This window comes from Teleopsis dalmanni, chromosome 2 (assembly GCF_002237135.1).
Source record: "Teleopsis dalmanni isolate 2A chromosome 2, ASM223713v2, whole genome shotgun sequence".
NCBI lineage: Eukaryota > Metazoa > Arthropoda > Insecta > Diptera > Diopsidae > Teleopsis > Teleopsis dalmanni.
Window position 1 is genome coordinate 59,212,215 of NC_051847.1, and position 22,957 is coordinate 59,235,171.

At 27.0% G+C, this 22,957-nt stretch overlaps 1 protein-coding gene across 4 annotated transcripts; it reads right to left on the reverse strand.

The window, feature by feature from the left end:
- Positions 1 to 867: 867 nt before the first annotated feature.
- LOC119679245 (E3 SUMO-protein ligase PIAS1) lies at positions 868 to 22,674 on the reverse strand. Of its 4 annotated transcripts, none has more exons than XM_038091485.1 (11): positions 22,387 to 22,674; positions 21,462 to 21,618; positions 12,134 to 12,309; positions 11,548 to 12,064; positions 11,252 to 11,492; positions 10,932 to 11,166; positions 10,699 to 10,865; positions 10,538 to 10,632; positions 10,324 to 10,474; positions 1,069 to 1,119; positions 868 to 999 (listed from the first exon to the last, which is right to left on the reverse strand). In XM_038091485.1, exons 2-11 carry the CDS (start codon positions 21,609 to 21,611, stop codon positions 935 to 937), a joined length of 1,848 nt encoding a protein of 615 aa, XP_037947413.1. In that variant the 5' UTR covers positions 21,612 to 21,618; positions 22,387 to 22,674; the 3' UTR covers positions 868 to 934. The 4 variants fall into 4 exon arrangements, with proteins under 4 accessions (XP_037947413.1, XP_037947411.1, XP_037947412.1 ...); XM_038091483.1 differs by lacking the exon at positions 22,387 to 22,674 and adding an exon at positions 21,745 to 21,944; XM_038091484.1 differs by lacking the exon at positions 22,387 to 22,674 and having other exon boundaries at positions 21,462 to 21,944.
- Between the last annotated feature and the right edge of the window lie 283 nt (positions 22,675 to 22,957).

Genomic DNA, 22,957 nt, shown 5'->3' on the forward strand with positions numbered 1-22,957 from the left:
TTACTTAATTGCATAGATATGAATAAAATAATGAAAAGTAAAATATTATATATAAATAGCTTAACTGAATGTGTAAAAACGATAAGAAATTAATAAAATAATTTCAATTCTATTTTGGCACATTTTATAACATTTAATTGATTTTTCATTTTTATGTTATTAGTTGTAAAATGCATATTTTCATTTTACAATTTATATTTGCTTATTTACAGAAAAAACTTATAAACACATTAGAATAAATAATGTATAACATATGTGCACTAATAGTATAAAAAATTGAATTTACATCAATAAAAATAAAATAAAGTAAAACTATTATAATTATAAATTATTAATATTTAAAAATATTATAAATGCTAACTAGGTAGGATAATACGGTGATTCTAAAGATCTACTTAAGTCTATTGGCCATTGTATTGCCTATGCTGATTATAGCAGAGTAAACTTTCAGTCCTTCTATACTTTTCTATATTTCTATATATATTTATGTTAATAAAACTAAACTTGTACTCTTATACATATATTAATTAATTTGATTATTAAAGAGGTATTAAAAAAAAATCGTAAAAAACAATTTAAGTTAATAAAAGCTCTTAAAATGTTACATTTTAATAAATCCGTTTGTTGGATGTAGAACGAAGAAATTTGAAATGACACTTATTTTTTTAAGGTACAAATATATAACTCAAATATAACCAAATTCAATTCAGATATAACTGTGTAAAAATCTAAAAGCAATTAACAAATAAAATTTTTATATATACATCTGGTAAATGGAAATTTATGTATAACAATGACATAAAAAATGCGTAGCAGCCAATTAATAAACTCTACGACTTATATTTATAATAGCCAATTAATATTAGAATAAAATATATTTAACACAAACTGATCAACTCAATATAAAAGTAATAAAATATATATAATTTTACTTTTACTTAGTAGACTTTGTAATAGTTGATGATACAGAACTGATTTTGAGGGTTGATGTTGATGAAACTGAAAACATTATTTAAAAAAAAATAAATTAATTTTAATGCAAAATGTTTTGTTTTTTTTTGCACTAACCTGGAGATTCTGGAGGTGATGGTGAATCCAAAGATATTATTGTATCATTACCTAAAACAATAAATTTAAAAAATTAGTTAAACTTTTTGAAATATGCTGGGTTCTTCAAATAGTTCCACAAAAATCTAAAGAGCTTATGAAGTACTGTCATTGACATTGCTAAAAAAATAAGCTTAGTAATTAATTTATAGGAAACAATATTTGGAATAACAAATTCCCATAGTTCAATATTTAATGTAGTGGAATGAACTGCAGCTAAATTTGGATTACCAAATGGCCATATGGGATTATCTGATGAGTTAGAATTCGAAATTCAAACCATTTCTGTGAAAGACTATATAATCACTCATCAAAAATAAATTACTTTTGATAATAGAATACGCAAAATCTGCTTTTAAATTATACAAGATCCATATATATTATTAAAGCACTAAAAATGTAATATTTTTTAAGTTTGTTAGAGAGTACTCAAAGAAAAAATTGTTGGTATATCCCGACTCTGTTATTACATGTTAGAGATTTTTTAAAACTTATTACAAATCCCTAAAAATATGTATTTAAAACCTTTGTGAACCACATCTTATGGTCTTACAGACCATATGCGTGGTTACCATGTTCTTAGCTCCAGCCATATTTAATTTTCACAATTTTTACAAAGGCCAAATAAGACCAACCATTGTTGGTCTAGTTTATTTAACCACACGTTGGGTCCCTTAGTACTATAATGATGATATAATGCAATATAAATTTCAGTCGTTAGGTAAAGATAAAGCGAGAGTAATCTTTCCAATAAATATCAAACTTTTCTTATTTATTTAAACTTGTGTTATTTTACTATTTACTATGGAAATTTCACCATAAAATTCCAAGTTTAAACTTGCCTTGTACATAATGGGTTAATATTGCTTCAATATTCGAATTGCTGGTTCGAACACTTCAAATTTTCGAAAATGATTGAGCTTTTCGAAGTATTCGAGCTACTCGAACAAGAAGACAGCTTTGTTTCTTTTTATTTTCGTTTGTTTCGTTTCCATATGCAATGGAAAAGCTTTAAGCACTCATTTTTACTTAATGTTCTTTGCTTTGCAGTTAATTTTTAAATGACGATATGTTTTGTTATAAACTAAACAGCGATCGAGTGATCAAATATAATTTATTATGTGTCGAACAACTTGAATAGCTGAATAATTTTTTTAAACATTATTCAGTACCCTTCACACAGATAGTTAAGTTACAAACCTATTATTTACTATTTATAATTACAATTTTAATTCCACGAACGGTCGGGTCTACATCGGCGACCTCGATGGCTAAGTGCCGTTCAACAACTCTTGTGTAGGGACTACACAAGCAGGTTCCAAAGGGTTACTACAAAAACTGAAATTTTAGTTTCAGTCACATCCTTCTCGTAAATTTATCCTCAGTGATTCCCCAAATCCTTATGCAAATTTCATTCAAATAACTTAAACTAATGGTTCGACAGACATATAAACTAATAACGTATGTTTTTTATATAGTATATGTATTCGATGTGAAGTCTCCCCTAATTGGTATTACAAATACCATTGCTTGACAAATGCTTATGTACATTATTCGGAATTATGTGATGGATATAAAAATAATAAGTAGAAGTTTTTAACAAAGAAAATCCGAAAAGAAAATGTTTTTAAATATTATTACTAGAAACCAACACACCACTTAATTGATTTACATTGAATAAAATAAAAATTATTAGTAAAATAAATTTACAATATTAAAGATATAAATGAAATGCAATTAATACTGTTAATATATAAAAAGAATATTTGTGACAATTAAGAGAATTTATAAAATAATACAGAAAATAAAATGTAAATAATTATATATAAAAAAAGTTTTAGATGTGTATATACAAATTAAAATAAAGATATTAACAAAATGAAATAAATAATTTATAACAAAAAAATGTTCTTAGAAATATAAAACAAAAGAACTGCAAGAAACCATTTCATCACCTTAAATAGAAACTTAATATACACAAGTACTTCAAAAACTATTAGTTTTTTTTTTTTTGTAATTAAATGAAACAATTAAAAAAATTGTTATTATGTATTTTTATTTAGATAAATTTTTGTCTTTGCACAATTTTTTCATTTATGTTTGTTTTTGTATAATTTTAGTATTTTAAATATTTTTTGATATATATTATTTAATTACTCGACATAATTTGTAGTTTCAAAATTAAACTATATTTTAGCATTTAGAGATTAAAAACAAATTTTATAAATTAAATATTTTGCATACTTTATCTCTTATATATATTTGTTCTTTTAGCTACTAAAATTAGATTATTATTTATTTTCACTTTACTTAAAATAATTCTTAGTTTTATACATTTATATATATGTAAATGAAATTATACAAATATAATAAAAGATTTTTAAATAATTGCTAATGTATTTTGAATAACTTCGTTAAACAAATTTTTTTAATTATTTATAATTTCTATTTTAAAAATTTTAATAATTTACAATAAAATACATATAATAATAGAATTTTTATTTTAAAACTTAAAACTATTTTAAAATTATATATATTATTTTTTTTTATTTTTGTCATGTTACTTAAGTTTTAGAAATGATTTCTTTACAGTTTAATAACTTAAAATAAATAAATAGCGGCACAGACAGTAATGCAATAATCTTGAAAGGTTTTGGCTATTATTTTGGTCATTTTATTTTTAGAAAGAAATCAATATATTTAAATATTAAAAAAAAATCAGTTTCGTTGAAGAAAAATAATTTTTAACTTTTAGACATTATTTGAATTCAATTGAAAGCCATATTGTTTCACTAATGATCAAAATAATATTTCACAAATTTCTAACTAGTACCAGTTATACAACTACATAATCTTTTTTTTTCTTTTTTTTTTTTTTTGTTATAAGTTCATTTACTTAAATATTGAAACAAATATTAGGATATTTTTGATTTATATTATAAATACATATGGAACTTTTAAACTTAAAGGCAAAATTTATACTTTATATACTCTTAACATTGATGAATTAAAACAAAATAGGCAATAAATATATATAACATACTAAAAAAAAATACATATAAAATCGATTTATCAATTACACACATACAATTCTGACAAATGCTACATTTACATTCTGAACAATTGAAACTATTGTCGGTATTAAGCTATCTATAACTTTATAAGTTAGTTTAGCATATAAACACATTCGTATATTAAAAACTCCAAATGCACTGAAGTAAACTTGGCTTCTATTTCATACTTAAATTAAAATATAAATTATTGTGATATATAATAAAGAATCTAATCCTATTAGGTTAGCTTAAATTAATCTGGCTAGTCGTAAGCCACGTATAAATCTATTGATACCTAAAGGTACCAGTTAGACCTCTACATATTATACCTCTATGTAGATTTTGAAGTAGACATTTTTGCGATATAAAATTTGCTTGAAGCTCTGTTCTTAATGTAGAGTTTTCAAGTATTTTTTTTAAAGTGTATTTTTATTAGAACAGCATCTATATGCTGTAGTTTTATTAGTACACGCTCGTACACAATTTTAGTACTGAAGAATACAAAATAATAGCTATGTACCAAGAGGTGGCGTAATTAAAATAGGAATTAGTATTTGACATTTACTAGATATATTACTGGAAAGTAATAGTAAACTATATTCAATTTATAAAAATTAAAAAGTTAAATCTAAGTTGTTTTCACACAACAACTAATTTAAAAAAATAGCACAGAAATACCTAATAAACTCATGAATTATATAATCTATATAAATAATTATTACACTTTTAAACTATTAAATATATTGAAGTTATTATTATTATTTTTATATATAGCTTATTTATTATTTTTCTTAACCTATAACTTATATATTTACTCTTATATATTATTATTATAAGTTTTCAATTGAATTGATTTAATCTTACTTTAATATATTTTGTCATGACAATAAATCTTATATAGTTTATGGGACAACATTTAAGACATTAACTAAACTAAACACTATTTTTACTAAACATTTTTATAAGGGATAAAATTAAATAAACTAATAATTTTGAAAAATATTGCATTTGATAAACGAAAGAAAATAAAATCAAATATAAGTTTAATTTTATTAAAATTGAAGTTGTTTTTTTTTTGATTATCTGACGACAAACAAAAATGTTGAAGAAAGTCATTATTTATAAGACTTATTTAATTAAATAATTAATTATTTAGTTTTTTGATTAAATGCTATTATTACTATATTTCTATAGCAGAAAAAATTAAACATACAGTGTTGTGTTGCACAGGAAAATAACAATTTTTTTTAGAAGTAACCAATTTATGTTACTTTGAAGTTAAGAATTTCATATTTAAGAATCACAAATAATAATAATAATTATATAATTATAATAATTACTATATAATTATAATTATTAATAATTATAAGGAAAAATCAATAACTCAGCAAGCCAAGCTTTAAATTCATGTTAACTTTAACTGTTTAGTACCTCTTTAGTACCTCGATGCAGTTTTACCAGTTTTAATTCAAGATCTAATTATTAATTCTGATAAAGAAGTGATAAAAACAAATATGAAAAGCTTAACATACTAGTGACTGTAGTGGTTCAGATTGTTGAAATCTGTTGCGGGGCGTAATAGACAGAAAGTGGCTTCAGTAGCAGTCGAAACTACGTCTACTTCCAAATCAAGCAATCATATATAATACTTTTAATAATTAAATCCTAAAAAAAATGTATGAGGAACTCGTTCTGAATTCTAAGAAAGATTAGATATGACCATCAGGAAGTCATATTTGCCAAATTGTATAAGAATCTCAAAAGGATTGTCAAGCGAAAACAGTTTTACTTTAGCAATGCATTCCTATCCTTAAGATATAAGATGTATTAGAATCTCAAAAAGATTGTCAAGCGAAATCAGTTTTACTTTAGCAATGCATTCTTATTCGAAAGATATAAGATGTATAAGGATCTAAAAAAGATTGTCAGGGGAAAACAGTTTTACTTTAGCAATGCATTCCTATCCGTAACTAACGCCTATCATGAAACTAAAAATAAATCATTTTACAAAGCTTAAATATCTTAGACCAGCATTGGTATGATTGCATTGCTGCTGAGGAAGTCTATATGTCCACTGTTTTTTGTTTAATTATACAGTATTTAAAAATGAAACAACACTGTATGTTTTTCCACAAAATAAAAAATAATGGAATATCAAAATTTCAATGCTACATATTTTTGCAGTGTAACGTGTGTGTCCTCTTAAGGTTTAACTTTATTTTGAGAATAGTTAGCACATATGTATATATATAGCTACTTAATTTCGAGATTTGAGTATTTTTATTTTTTATTTTTTTTAACTTACAAGTATTTTAAGTACTTAAAATACAAAACACAAAATTAGTATGAACAACAAAAAGACAAACAACAAATACACAATAATGAATTCATGCACAATTTTCATCATTATTATAGGAATTATTGTAAATACTCTTATGAACTTTAGTAGTAGAAGTTATAGATGAATTAGTGCATTCATTGTTATTTATTGGACTTAAGTTGACTTCCAAAGAATGTTCAACCTTAACTTGCTCATCATCCTCCACCACTGTATCAATTTGCTGAGCTTTTGCTAATTAAAAATAATCAGTTTAACACATAAATTTACTATTTGTTAAATTAAACAAGAAACAATATATTTGTTAAACAAATGAGTACTTCTGAAAAATTAAAACACTTTTATGCAAAAAACTATTTCAAATATATTAAAATACGTATGACATATGTATAAATAATTCAGATACACAATTATATGACAATAATGGAATAACTTTTGATACACAAAAATTTGGGCAGTTTTTTAATTTTCTAAATAAATGCAATTAACACATAAAGTATATTGAAATTAATTAATGAAGATTTTCTAAGGAAAATGTTATGACGAACGGACGCAGTAGTTTTGCACTGGTCACGGACATGAAGACATGTTATGGTGAGAGTTAAATCATAACTGTCATATTCGTACTGTTACTACTAAGAGGATTGATACCTTTTGGTTGTACCTACATTTAAAAGGTAATATTATCTTTATCTTTTATTAACATTACTTTTAATAATATGTAAGTATGTTGTAAGTAAACTCATATCAGCGGCAGAAAGAAATCATGTTATGCAGAAAGTCATGTTCTCGAAACATGACTGTGCTCAGTCATCAATGCCGCCATTTGTGCCCCTTAAGAGCAAATTACTACAATTGTAATGCATTGTATCATTGTAATATATATATAACATATATTACCTTATATATACTATATGTTTATATAGTCTCACATACTTTGGATATACAATAAACCAAGTATAAATTGAATAGCTTTGTTTGATACCCCAAACTCTCATAGCTTTCACCAGTCGCCAAAAATTTTAAGATAGCAGACAACTCTTCTTTTAGAGAAATAGTGTTATGAGCGTTTTTAATCTTTTTTTTTTTTGTGAATCACTTTCCACCAGCTTTAATAGCATTTGAAAAATGTTGGATATCCTGTAAAAGTTATTGTATGCATCAATGTCTAAGAGTCACAGCTCATTTGATACTAATGCATATGAACCGCGAATTCTTTTATACTTCCGCCTCAACTCGCCACACGCAACCTTTTATGTCACTGTTTATGTTGTAACATTTTTACAAATTTTAAGCAAGGCATATTAAGACACAACCGAGTTCCAAGAACGGCCGGGTCTACGTCCCGAAGCCACTTGTCGAAAACAACCAAGTGCCGTTCAAAATCTCCCAAATGGGTCACTCAAGCAGATCCCGGCGGGTTACAACAAGAAGACACAACCAAAAAGTACAAAAGTAGTAGTAAAAATACGAAATATATATGTATATATATTTATTATATATATATTGAACTTAATCGACGTTTAAAAAATGTAAATAAATTATAAATTTTTTTGTGAATCTTGATCTTAAAATTGTAATGGAAGCTGTTAGCGAAAATGGATTTAATTATTTCTCTAAACATATATATATAATTTTTTGGTATAGTGATATTCAGAACTAATATTTGTACTGTCAGTAAGTTATATTAACTTAGTATATAAAGTTAGCTGTAGTATATATGTATAAAATACGGGAAACGATTATTGCAATCCAGTTGAAAATACCAAAATTAGAATATATATCAAAGTCCACAAATTTTCTAGCCAAAACAAATAAGTCGAACTAAACAAAAGCTTAAATAAAACTTTTGTTATAAATGTAGTATTGGATCGCGTACACTTTATCAATAATAATAGATAATAGAAGTATCGTGGTGCAATTCTCACCTATTAGTATTAGATTATTTTTTTTTTTTTGCATATACCAAACACATAACACACAGTTTCAAATTGTACTATGCTTCACCTAAGAGAACATAATAGCATCATAATCAACTTATTATTAAAAATAATTGAAATTAAAGCCAATTTTAACAACTTGCAACCTCAAAGAACTTATAAGTTTTTGCTTAGAAATTTATAATGCAATTAACTTTAATCAGTGGATTCCATATTTTGAGCCAGTGCTTTGGTATAAAAATCATTTTATCTAGCTTAAGCCTTCGGTTCAAAACCATATTATCTAGCCTTTGCCTTTCAGTTCAGAATTTGTAAATACAATGGGTCCGTGAAACATGAATGCATTCACCTCTGGTCTAGGTGAAATATCCTTGAATAATCAACAAGGCGGAGCAACATCAAGTAGAGCTATAGTTTTGACACGCACATTGGGAAGAGCGTTTTAATTCGGTTTGTGATTGAATCCAATTATACAAAATTGTTACAAGCTTCGATTCAAAAGTACAGATCTGAAACTACTACTATACCGATTCAAATAATTGATTTTATTAATAATTTGTATTTTTATTTCCGTAACGAATTTATGCTTATTATTCATCCAATAAAGAATTGAACATTATTAATATATCAATTAATAAAGGTATTGCAATAAAATCAAACAAAAAAAAGGTCAAATGACTCATACATCTCCTAATCAATTGCATACATATTAGGGGTATTCAGGCAACTGATTAGTTGCTTAGTAGTTGATTACAACAAAAATTTGCACACAAAAATGAAACTAAGCAGTGAATCAACTATTTCGGTGATTCTCAGATTAGTACAAATTTGATTAATAGTGCTGCCAGTCCCAAGTGTCGTAATAATAACTTAAAATGAACTTTTGTATAGAAATTTGTTAGCTATCTCTCTCAGCTGTTTGAATTGTGTGTAAACAATTTTGCAAACACAAGTATGTTTCACTTTTGCTGTTGATGCGAGTGCTGCCAAGGCATTTACATACAACAAACTAATCAGATTACGCATTTTGGGTCGTTCAAGCAACTGATTAACATCAAAATGCTAAATTTTTTTTTTATGAAGTTTTTGAATCAACTAAGCAACTAATCAGTTGCCTGAATACCCCTATTATAAAACTTCCATAATTAGTAATAAAGAAATGCTGTAATAACAAACTTAATAATACACTATTTTTTTGTCAAATGTTTAACCGCTCCATACTTGGGTCCTAATTTCTAAGCCAGTTATATATCATAATCATTATTTAGTTGTATAACGATAAGTTCTGAGTTTTAATATAGTTATACATTGCGTACTGATAAATGTAAGATTAAATTTAATGATTATTATTTAAAAAGGTTTAGAATGTTCTTCGCACATTTCTTCGCTGGTTTTCTACAAAAATGCCTTGAACCAAATAGGTAGCAATATTTATAGGAATATATGGCTTTATTTTTTAGTCATTACTATAAGTTTACTATTCCTTTCTTATAATTTAAAATTGTTGTCGCACCTGCATATTTCAATATCATAAATATTTAAATAAAAGATTAATTTATAAAAATCAATATGGTATATTGACTTCAAAATGTTCTAAATTTTGATCATTTACATTTGTCTAATTACTTGTCCTGTGTAATTTTATCCAAAATTTGAACTAACACGTTAATTTTAATAAAATAAGTAGCTAACAATATTCGAAAACTATTGCCAACAAAGAAGTTGATATTTTAAACTGTTCTAATAGTTTATAAAAACACTAGACAACTACATTTACACGTTTAGAATTGAATAAAAAAAAAAAAAGAATCTATAAAATAGGTTTTTATCCTCGTTAATTTTTTTGATTTTTCAAATTTTTAGTACGAAAATGCATCCAACGTACCGTTTTTTGGTGTTAAATACATTCCACGTTGAGTGCCACCATTCAAGCCCGGTGACGAATTTGTTGAAGATACAACGGCATTTTGTTTTCCAGTTGGCCGACGCTTTGCAAGTGGTAGATCATCATCTGAGTCACTCAATGTTAAATCGACCTTAAAGAATATTAGATGTATATTAAATTTTTTAATACAAAAATATGAATAGTTTTTCTTTACGGTTTCATTATTAGTAGTTGATGTAGGTTGATCACTTGATACTGCAGATGTAATATTTATATTTACAGATTTAACATCCTCTGTGGTTATTAATTCTATCGAAATAAATTTTAAATTTAACTTATTTAGTAGTACTTATTTAGTATGAATAAACAGCTTACCTATGTCGTCCGATATAATCTCTACTTTCTCTTTTGTTTTCGCAGGTGTATCTAGCACTTGTGTCTCATTGCGCAAATTATGTGTACTCCATGAACCATCTTTATGTAATTGTATTTCAGTGTCCTCTGACTGTAGTAACGATGATGCTAAAACTTCTTGGAAGTATCTATAAATGATTTTTAAGCACGCATATTATATACACTCTTCCGTATTTAAAACTTTAATAGTTTACCCGTCAATAACTAGACTATCAAAGATCGCAGGTTTATCACACACTGGGCAATTCCATGTCGGTTTACGTTCATTCATTTGCAAGTAAAGGCTTGCATCAAAACACTGCAAATGAGAACAAGTTGAAGCTCGACATGGAATTGACATTTTCATTTTGCCTAATGGACAGATTAAAGACACCTTAAGCATTGTTGTTGCTATTTCACAATCAGCATCTTCAGTCAACTTTTCCTTAACTGCAAAAAGGAACGAAATCAAAAACATAACGAAACCAATAAGATAAACTGTCAACAAATATGTTTATTGTATTCGAATATTTACTTAATGCGCGTGTGTAATCAGCGGGTTTAACTCCTTTGGTTTTCATGCGATTCAATAGTTGTACAGATGATAACTTCCGTACAATATAAACAGCTATACAATAACCACGCGTATAATCGGGACACCATTGTATAGTGATGGTATTAGTCACCATTGGAGATAGTTTAACATTTGGTGTTATATTAACTGGCCGAGGTGGTCGTTTTGGCTCAACATTAGGACGATTTGTGGGTATAACGTTCTAAAATATATATTATTCGAATAATAATTCATATTGTTTTAATTATTTTTCTTACCGGCAACTGGCAAACTTTATTATTAACCTTAACACTAACATTTGGTGGAAAACAATCCTCCTGGGGACATGAAGTTTCCAACATGCAAAATCTTAATTGTACTTGCACATTATACTCGGCCTTATTTGCGTTTCGTATATCACGATTTGTTGCAATATCCGTAGCTTGCGCTGGTGTTAATGTAAAATAAAATGGCATTTCTTGAATCCGTTGTGCGTTACGTGGTAATAATGATGATGGTTGAATTAAAATTGCTAGTTCTTCATAAAATGCCAATTTCTTAAAACTTATATCCGGATGTATGGGTGGCAAATGTGCTGGAAGAAACATACCTCCCTGCACTGGGTTTGGTGCGGCACCACCTACAGAATTTACGGCTAGTTGTTGTGCTGCAATGACTGGTCCACCTGCAGCTACCATTGCACCAGCATTTTGTTGCACCGCGGGTATTTGTATCTGAGAAAACATGTTTTTCGGTTCTGAACCACCCGTCAACAGCACAGTTCCCTGTTCCGCACTTTTTATTAACATAATACAAAATAATATATTTATTTTATTTTTAAAAGTAAAAGAATTTTTAACTTACAGTGCTTTGCTATATACTTCCTTTATCCGTGGTGCTAATAATTCAAAATTAGTTTCTAGTAGAGATTGTATACGAAGCTGAAGATCTACTTTACGTCCAGCGAAAGGAATATTACAATACGATAATATATTTTGTAGCTCAAAAACACGAAGCAAATTGACCATGTCCTGACATTCCTTCAATTAAAATCATTTTCAATCTTATTAATTTATTTAATTTATTATAACAGCTCTGAATTAACTTATCAGGTTTTATATTAGTAATCTAATTCAAACATATATAGGATGTAAGATTTTTAATTATCAGAAAACAAACACAAGTTTTGCAATGAATAATATAATTTTTTATACAATTTATAATTTAATGGCATTAAAAATGGTCAATTATGCATTGTCTATATCATATTTAAATATTTATGATTGTACTTTATGAACGGCACACAGTGTTTGCTATCAAGACTGGAATCTGTGTTGTATTTTGCGCATAGACTAATTCTTCCTTAAACAATTAATCTTCAAGTAATAAATCACAAAATCTTGAAAACTACGCAGCCACACAATCTTAAGTAATCCGTTGTATTCCCAGATAAACTAACATGTCACTACTCTGCGAGACGCAATGGCTTAGCAGATTGCGACCGATTGTCATCGTATGCCGCATGTTGACTATCTTCAATTTTGCAGAATCCAAAATAATTCTTATGAAAGAACATAATCAATTGCTGTCCAAGGAATATCTCCTTGCGTGCTACACAGATGGGCATCCTAATGGCGCAATTTCTAGTAGAGCCCTCTCACCAAGATGTATTCATCGAACCTTCTTATCATATCATGGATATAGTGACACCTATTATAATAGAGCTAACACCGGTGAGGCCGAATATAAACGTGGACTTACAGTGCAACACACAGATACAGTATCCCTTTCGAAACTACGGTTATACTGTAACAAAGTTCCCAATTGCTGCCTTCCCACTGAAACAAAAACTGTTCTAATTCAATTGAGATCAGGATATAGCCATATCCTAAACAGTTGTGACGCATAAATGCATCAATTCCCAATGTGTACCCCAACTACAGCTTTACCACCCATAATATCACCTATCTGTTTTCCTGTCTCAACACTCACATAAACCTAAGTCCAATCGACCTTTGAACCCTCTCCATAGAAGTTTCTCCGTCGTAATCCTGGTTAACTTCAATTTAAATCCCACCCACCCAATATTAAATTAATTAATTAAATTAAGTATTAATTGTAATAAATAAATCAATAGTGAAATGCGCCAAAAAAATCTAATAAATATTTTCTTAAGTGAACTAAGTATTACAATACAGCCAGAATATAAAGTAATGAATACACTTTGAGATAGAGACTCTGATGACGATTTAGAATTGTTAAATTATTATATAATGGAAAAAGAAAACGAGTGTGTGTAAAAAATTACATACAAGATGTTGTTTCGAAATATGACGACAAGGTATTCAAAATTCATTTCCGCATCTCGCGGAACCTTTTTATATCTCTAGTTATAAAATTCCCCTCTTCAGCAACAAACCACTGCAATATCTTATTCACAAATTCATCTATTAAAAAATGTTTTAAACAATTGCGATTTACTGTTAGCTGTTCTCACCAGACTTAACACAAAGCTCTTCCATGAAAATCTGTGTAAAGAGCGTAATTTGGCACTTTATTTGTCTTACGCTCTTAGTTTATACTTTACTTGTGTTTTACTCGAGTTTTTCTACGAGTAGCTAGTGGAAGAGACCTGTTGTTTCTTTTATGTTATTAACTTTACAGATCCCTGTGGGCTACAACAACAACAAATTAACATTTAGTACATACAATCTCAATGAATATAAAAGTATTTATAGCTCTGCTAAGGCCCAGTAATGCCAACGGTCCATAATCAGCAACAAACATTACATTTTTTAGAGTACATCAGTAACTGATCGGTTTCGGATCTTTTTTTTTACCAAAATCTATACCATGAACCTTCTTTCAATCACTAAAAATAGATTCATAGCGCAACAATCTAGAAATATTTTTTACATATTACGTATATTGATCCAGTTATAAATAAATTATGAAAGGCACTGTATGAAAACAGATCATGTCTTTTCAGCGAAGAATAATTTTGGTATATATATTGTCATTGAAAGCAAATTTTCAGTCGGTCAAAATAAGACCACCATCGGGTATAATTTTTAACTCAAATATTTCGTTCAATTTACTATAAAAGGAACAAAAAAAAAACAAAATTTTTAAAAATTTAATATTTGTGGCAATACATTACTGCAAGTGCAGCTGTACAGCATGACGGCGTAGGATCAATGAATTTTTGGCACTTTTCTATTCTAATTTGGTTCTCCGCTCGCAAACGGCTCAAAACTAATTACCATTTTTTGGATTGCTTTTGCATTCATTATTCTTAACTTCTGTCCACAAATTATTAATAGGATTTAAAAGTCGAGAACGAGGTGAGGAAACTTTCTACAGAAAGTTACTTTCGAACTATTGCTTCGCTTTTCGTCTATTGTGCTTTGGGTCATTGTCTTGCTGTTAGACCCATTTCTTCTGAAGCATATCGTAACACAGTTTTCTCTATTATTTTCAAGAAAAAATGCTGATCCATGATAGTTTTGATCCAGCATATAAGCCCTACTCTGTAAAAGGAAAAACAAGCTCAAATAATAATAGATGAGCCACCATGTTTGATGGTTTTTTTGGTGTAGATCCCTTTTTCATTTTTAAACGAACTAAACAGTTAATCGCTGTAAAATATTTTAGTTTAAATAGTGCAATATATAAGTGTAAGAAAAAAAAGCAATATAAGAAAACAGTTTCCATATAAGTAGAAGTTGAACATTTGGTATTATTAATTTGACTGCAGCTGTATATATCAGTATGTATATATAAGTAAATATACACATATTTATATATATAAATCAATATATACATATTTATATACTGATATATAATAATATATATCAGTATGTATATATAAGTAAATATACACATATTTATATATATAAATCAATATATACATATTTATATATATAAATAAATATATACATATTTATATATATAAATCAATATATACATATTTATATATATAAATAAATATATACATATTTATATATATAAATCAATATATACATATTTATATATATAAATAAATATATACATATTTATATATATAAATCAATATATACATATTTATATATATAAATAAATATATACATATTTATATATATAAATCAATATATACATATTTATATATATAAATAAATATATACATATTTATATATATAAATCAATATATACATATTTATATATATAAATCAATATATACATATTTATATATATAAATCAATATATACATATTTTATATATATAAATCAATATATACATATTTATATATATAAATCAATATATACATATTTATATATACAAAACAATATATACATATTTATATATATAAATCAATATATACATATGATTTATATATATAAAGTAATATATACATACTTAAATATATAAAATAATATTTACATATTTATATATATAAATCATATGCATTAATCAATATATACATATGTATATATTTGTGTACATAAATACAGTTTATATATTACGTACATAATATCGTTTCATATACAAACATTAATGCATAGAAATGCAATATGTTAAGCTAGCCCCTATGCATATATTTTTCTAACGATATTGGGAATCTGCCCATGCAAATGTGTGTATATACACTATATTATTCATTTTAATTGCATTCCATATGGTTGTTGTTGTTGTTGTTTTTGCAGTGCTACATATATCAAATAAACTTAACCATAGTAATCAAGATAATTAATATATATCACATTATTATTTTGATATTATAATTATTTTGATATATATGTACTTTATATGAATTTTTACCACAAAATTGTTTATAATAGATGAATGAAAACGTTATCCACAAAAATTTTAATGCAATGATATAAGTTAATATATATTTACCTAGTAGGGATAGCAGGCATATATTATTGTACACATACTTTCTTTCACTTTTAATTTATATTCCACTCTTAAAACATAAATATTACAACTTTTTAAATAATTTATTTGCTCGGCGTAACAAAATGTATGCACTTCTGTGACAGACAAAAATAATATCACTTTACTGAAAGAACATGGCGGCTAGTTTGGTAATTTATAATTTCCCTCTATTTTCTATATGATTGAACATACTCCATATGTGTTCTGCGTCTATTTAAGTAGTGTCAAACAAACCGGCAAATTAAACAAATTTCCTTTATGACTTTTTTTAAACCAATTTTTTATATTAAGATTTTGAAGTAATTTTTTGTAACATATTTAATATGTTATCATATATTTATTGATAAAAAAAATGTTAGAGTACAGGGATATCTATGAAAAGAAAGAATTCTTGTATTTATAACTAAAAATTTACAATTCTTTTTTAGTTTAGTCTTTCGTATTTTACATTAAAATAAAAAAATTTTTATGAAACGCGTGTTATATGAAGGTGAATCCATACTAAAGCGAACGAAGAAACATTCGCAGGTAATCGTATCTACAAAAAAACTTCGTTCGTTCGCTTTGGTGTGGATGCACCTTAAGAGTTGTAGTCTATTCACACGGCACAAGGGATCTTAGTTTTGATTTCGCTTATTTGATCATTTTATAATCAAGTACATCGCAGTCGCCATAACACTTTACAATTCTTATCGCTTTTACATGGTATTTTTCTATAACAAAACAGTGCTTAATGTTTTTTTTCAACAGTTTTGCAAATTTTAAAAGTAGTTTTACTGATTTAGTTGTAACACAACGACAAATGATCGGTATGTCATGATATCATGACAGATTTCGTTCAAAAATTGGAATTTGCATGTGTGGTATTTCAAAAAAGAAAAAACAGATGGTGAATGATGATTGGTGCTCCTAAATTATCCCCAATACAACCTTGTAACTATCTTAATATCCAATATTCTTTCAATATCCACTATAGCCAAAATTCCAACACACCATTCCCTGGATAGACAATTCAGCGATTTCAACAAATTATAACGATGTCTACAGTCTTAAATAAATTTACAACCATAGAAAAACTGTACAGAATGCAAAGACTTTGTTGCTAATTGTCTACCTAAGTTCTATAATTTGTGTTGTCCAAATGTATGTAATCAATAAGACAACTAGCATAAAGGAAGGTAATTAGATTTAAGATCACTTAGCTGTCATGCATACATACCCTCTCAAATAACTATTTTGGTTGGTAGCAAGAAAAATGTTTGGTAACCAGTGAAAATTGGTTGCTCTTTTCCATGCTTGCAATAAATACCAAAATAATATGATTTATGCAAGCTCCGGAAATCGAAGGAATAAACTATACAACGGATTAGTTCATATTTGAAAGTATCTAATATTTGTCAAAAATAATGCATTAAAGTAAAACATAGAACAAATATTTTAAATATTGATTAAAACATACACCTGCAAAGCAAAGCATCCACAAAATTTAGAGAAGACAAACACAAAAATGGCAGAGAAATTAACCCTCCAATTTGCAACATGGTTCTCCAACCATCTCAAATTTACACGTGACAACATTATAAGCAATAGATTAGCTAAAGAATTCATATGTTTTAGGCACCAAGGGAGAGAAAACTCTGATTGGTACAAAGTAACAACCGTCTAGCTGCACCACCTTGGATTTCATTAAAATATAAAATAACCTCAGTTGTAGTTATTTAGATATGTAACAGGAATGCGAAAACCAAAAAAAAAAAGAAAAAACACCAAAAATCTAAACAGAAAAAAGAGACTAAGACATAACTCAAAAGTTAAATTAGAAAAAAATCAAATGTCGAAGTAGAAAATTTGACCAGAAACTATGGTTTCACAAACGGCACGTTCTACTTTTTAAAGCCGAGCATTATCTAGAACCAAGTGCCACTTAAAACTTTCATCGGAGTTTCATTGATTGTAAGGATAGCACATCAAGCTATTTTCTTATCCAACTGATCTTAAATATTATACACTAAATATTAAAACTCCTATGCAATTTAGTCTCTACATTTCCCAAAATAAAAACTTAGAATAAGAATTGTGAGTGATTTACCTCATTCGAAAACGATAATGTGTTGTAGTTATTAGGATTTATCCTTACGGATGCTATCAAAAATATAAAAACTTAGAATAAAAATTGTGAGTGATTCACCTCATTCGAAAACGATAATGTTTTGTAGTTATTAGGATTTATCCTTACGGATGCTATCAAAAATATATTTTATATATATATAGAAAAGGAAAAAAAGCTAACGCCTAAAATAGCTAACAATATAAAACTTTTAATTGAACATTGTGTTATTTTAGAGATGCTGGATTAGGGATCTGTACTACATTGACTTTCGTAATACCTAAGCTACAAACGCTAACCACAGAATCAGTTCATCAAAAAACAGCTTTTTCTCAGTAAAATTTTATCTTACTGAGGCATTGATCATGATTTATTTGAAAAGTTCAACAGTTGTGAGCACATATAGATTTATTATTTTATATGGAATATTTTGTGTATGAAAAAGCTTTATGCTTTCATTTTATCTTTACTTAAATCTGTATATAGCATATGGATTGGATATATACACGCGGATATCCGCACAGTTATCTACAACCGAAAAACATATGTTATTAACTTTTTATATGTTAGAAATATACAGAATTATTTTAAAAATTTGTGCTTGAGCATCATACAGGCATAATAGATCTTTAGGTCGCAGTGCAAGATCCCTTCTTTTAACAATAATAACAATCATACAAACTATTATTTTGCGGAAATCAAATTTAATTGCGATCAATTTTAATTAATTAATTAGTTGATCGAAACTAGATACTTAAGGATTTTTAAAAAATGTTTTTTAAAATTTTTATTATACAAATATATAATATATTATATTATTATACAAATACATATATAAAAATAAGTAAATGGAAATATTGTATATAAAATAATAAACATATTTTTAAAAACAAAATAAAACATTTTATATTGTAAACTTAATTTTATTGCATCTAGATAACATCCATGTATGAAAGTACTTGACAGAAAGTATAAGTGATTTCAAGTACATAGTACTTTTTAAAAGTACTCATGACAGTAAATATGGATGCTCTTATATATCGAAGATTCCCTACCCACAACTTAAACTTAATAAAATGTATAAAAACTAATGTTTAGTATATGACAGGAAAGCTCACATCTTTTACAAAAAAAAAAAATACTGTAGGCTGAGATATAGAAATGCGCTTACTTCATTTAGCAAACCACATATTTATGTATTTAAACGTATAAAAGGAACACTTCTTAAATTTCCGATAATGTTGTGATATACAATACCCATTCTAATCCTTTTCAAAGACAACATTCTAGTCCTTTTATTTCTGTGTAATAGCCAAATTAAACAGTAACTACCGAATCCTACTTAATGAGACTAATTATATAAACCGGAGAGACTTTTATATAAGTCTATATATAAGTCCCTTTCTTTTTTAACTTTTTTTTTTTTTTTTTTTGCAAATACAAGAAAAAGATAATACTATTTTCATTCAGAAAAACATATCAGATGTATAGAATCTGGTCTAATATGCAACGCATATCAATTTATTAAAGTTATTCCAGAGTAATATTGTTTATGTATACGCAAAAATATATATACGATAAAAACTGTCGAAATCTGCGAAATCATGTGCCACAAACTGCCTTTAACATGGTTAGATCTATTGATGACAAATATAATGGAATAAATATTTCCGGCTTCAATAAAATAAAAACCTACAATTTAAAGTGGTAAAAAAAGTTTTTTTCACAATTAAGAATAAAAAAAATTATTCTTATTTAAATAAGAACAGCTATCAATCATCGTTGGTCAATTTAGCATGGTAAGGTCTATTGACAAGGTCTCTTGATAAGGACAAATATAGCAGAATAAATATTCCTGATTTCGTAAAATTAAAATCAACAATTCAAAGTGGTTATAGAAAATGTTTTTTTACATTCATAGAATGCACTATTTGAACGATTATTTTATTAAATAAAAACAGCTATCAATCATCTGTAGTTAAAGCGTGCTGAGCCACTAGTATCAAACAATCAAATACCACTTCCAATTCTTTACGGGATTACTTAGAACAGCAACACCAATCCGCCGTTGTTTTGGTCCTTTCTTTCCTTTTTAATATTAAACTTGAAATAAACATGCAGTTTAAAAACTTATTTAGATTTTTTTGAATGGTACCAGTGTCTGGAATTACGTTACGGTTAGGCATCGCAGAACAATTTATCATCGACCACCAAATAAAGTTCATAACTATTGCTTGAGTTCCACCATGGTTCGCAAAGCAAACAAATCGTAAAGAAATTCACTTAAAACAAAGAATTGTCAATAGCAATTAACTTGTTCAGTAGGTTAACACGTATGGCATGTTCTACACCCTATATAGATATCGGTCATATTCTTGTTGACAGTTTAAAGATTTGATGATATTATCAGCTTCGTTTTTTGTCCTTTATTTTTAATGTCAAAATCCTTTCTGGATTATTTACCTCAAATAAACTTTACAACAGCAAAGCAGTGTTTATATTCCAAACTTATTACCATTTACCAACTAAAAACTTTGATGATATAGTTGATGATATAGTGTATTATATCAGCCACAAAACAGCAAAATATATTGTAAAACCGTATGGAATTTTTAATAATATAGGCTATGCTACTTCTACATTACTACTTTTTTCTTGAGGCAACAGGGCTTAGAGACCTACCCTGAACCCAGAAGAAGGCACAATAGACCCGACGGTCGCCGGTCGCCACACAATAATAATAATAGGCTATACTATCAGATATATCTGCTGTTTCAATTATTATAGCAATATATGAACCAGAAATATGAATGAGTACAAGACAAATATACGGAGTAAGATGAGGAACCGACAAAGGACAGCTGTAGATACCGGTGCTTCTAGTCTGTGAAGACAAGCAGTATCATTTCTCCCTCTCGATGCCATTGTCAATTTCATATAGGCCAGGGACTAAGTTTTAAAGCCATTCCTAATTATTTTCGGGCTCCGAAGCTAAAAAATCTCCTCTAGGATATGTAGGCTTTATGCCATAAATATTAGTTACTTTTAATTAAAAAAAAAAAAGCAGCTAATAAATGTACCACACACATAGTTTTACCACTAAATTTTGGTCTTACAAAATAATGGTCTTATAATAAAAAATAATTTAACGATAACTAATAAACTTACCTTTTTTTGTTTATTCATATCGATATAATTAGTATTTGTTGAGCGTTTTCGTAAAATACGTTTTGGAGGTTGTACCGTAGGTACAGAATTCATGGTATTTTTATCTTGTACCGCCTTTTCTGCTTGAGTTTGGGAACGCGTTCTTCGCATCTTTTTTCTACACAAGAATTTTGTTTGACTTTGTTTATAATGATAGCACCACGATAATAAATAAAATATACAAGAATCTTATAATGTAAAAATTGTTTAAATATGAATTTGAATACATGAAAACTTTTTTTACTTTTCAACTCTGTTTCGCGTCCAATAATTTATGTTCAGACAGTCGCTTGTCAAATTTTGACAAATTCCTTGAACATACTGAACAGCTGTATTTATTGTAAGGCATTGCTTTATACAATTTTTATAAATTCCTTCAAATTTCCCCGTATATTTGACAATTAGACCAAACTTTGCCAACATGAAATTATTATTCTTTTTTAGGTTTTAAACGAAAATTTAATTTATATGAAAAATTGTAATTGTTTTTAGACTATAAATTAAAAATATAAATTGTTTATTTATTTTTCATACTATATTATTTTTTATACTACATTTTTTTCATACTATATTTTGTTTTAAGGATTAAATCTTATTTTACTTTCAACAAAATTCATAAAGAAAAAACAAAATAAAATATTTTGGATTTTTTAATTTAAGCTTAATTATGTGGTGATTATTAAATTAATATGATAGCAATTAAAAACAAATTGATTACCTACAACACAAACTAAAACTTCAGACTAAAAATAATTTTCTTTTTAAAGGTTTTTAATAAACTTAATTAGTTTAAATTTTGATTAATAAATATTTGTTACACAAAAAAAAGTTTTAATGTATATTGTTTTGTTGTGTAATAATTTTTTCTATTTATATATACATATACCTTTAGTTTCGTTATCGTCTTCGATTAGTATATGTATATTTAAGACATATTCATAACTTTAGTTTCGTTATCGTCTTCGATTAGTATATGTATATTTAAGACATATTCACCCTTTTGAAAAGATTATTGCATCCAAAATTTTTGTTTAAAAATAATTACTCGAATTGTCCAAAGTAGTTTTAAGCTGCGATTTGTATGCCCATACTGTTATGAATTTGTAAACCAAGTAAACATAGAAATAGTTTTCTAAGTTTTTGATAGTTTGTTGGAAAATAAGTCACAATTCAGAAAATTGTGAATCGATTCCTATTTAATTATTTATCGGGATCCAACGATCGCGAACGACAACGTCAACATGTGAACGTACACAACAATACTATGTTCAATTTGGGACACGCGATAGTACCGTTTAGGAACTAATAGGCTTACTCTAGATCTGTCAAATTTTGTTGCCCAATCGAACATATTTAAAGTAATCTAAATTTTTTGTTGTTGTGTTAGTAAATAAACCAATTGAATTAAAATGTTCATACTAACTTGTTTTTCTGTGTAGTTATACAACATTTACCAC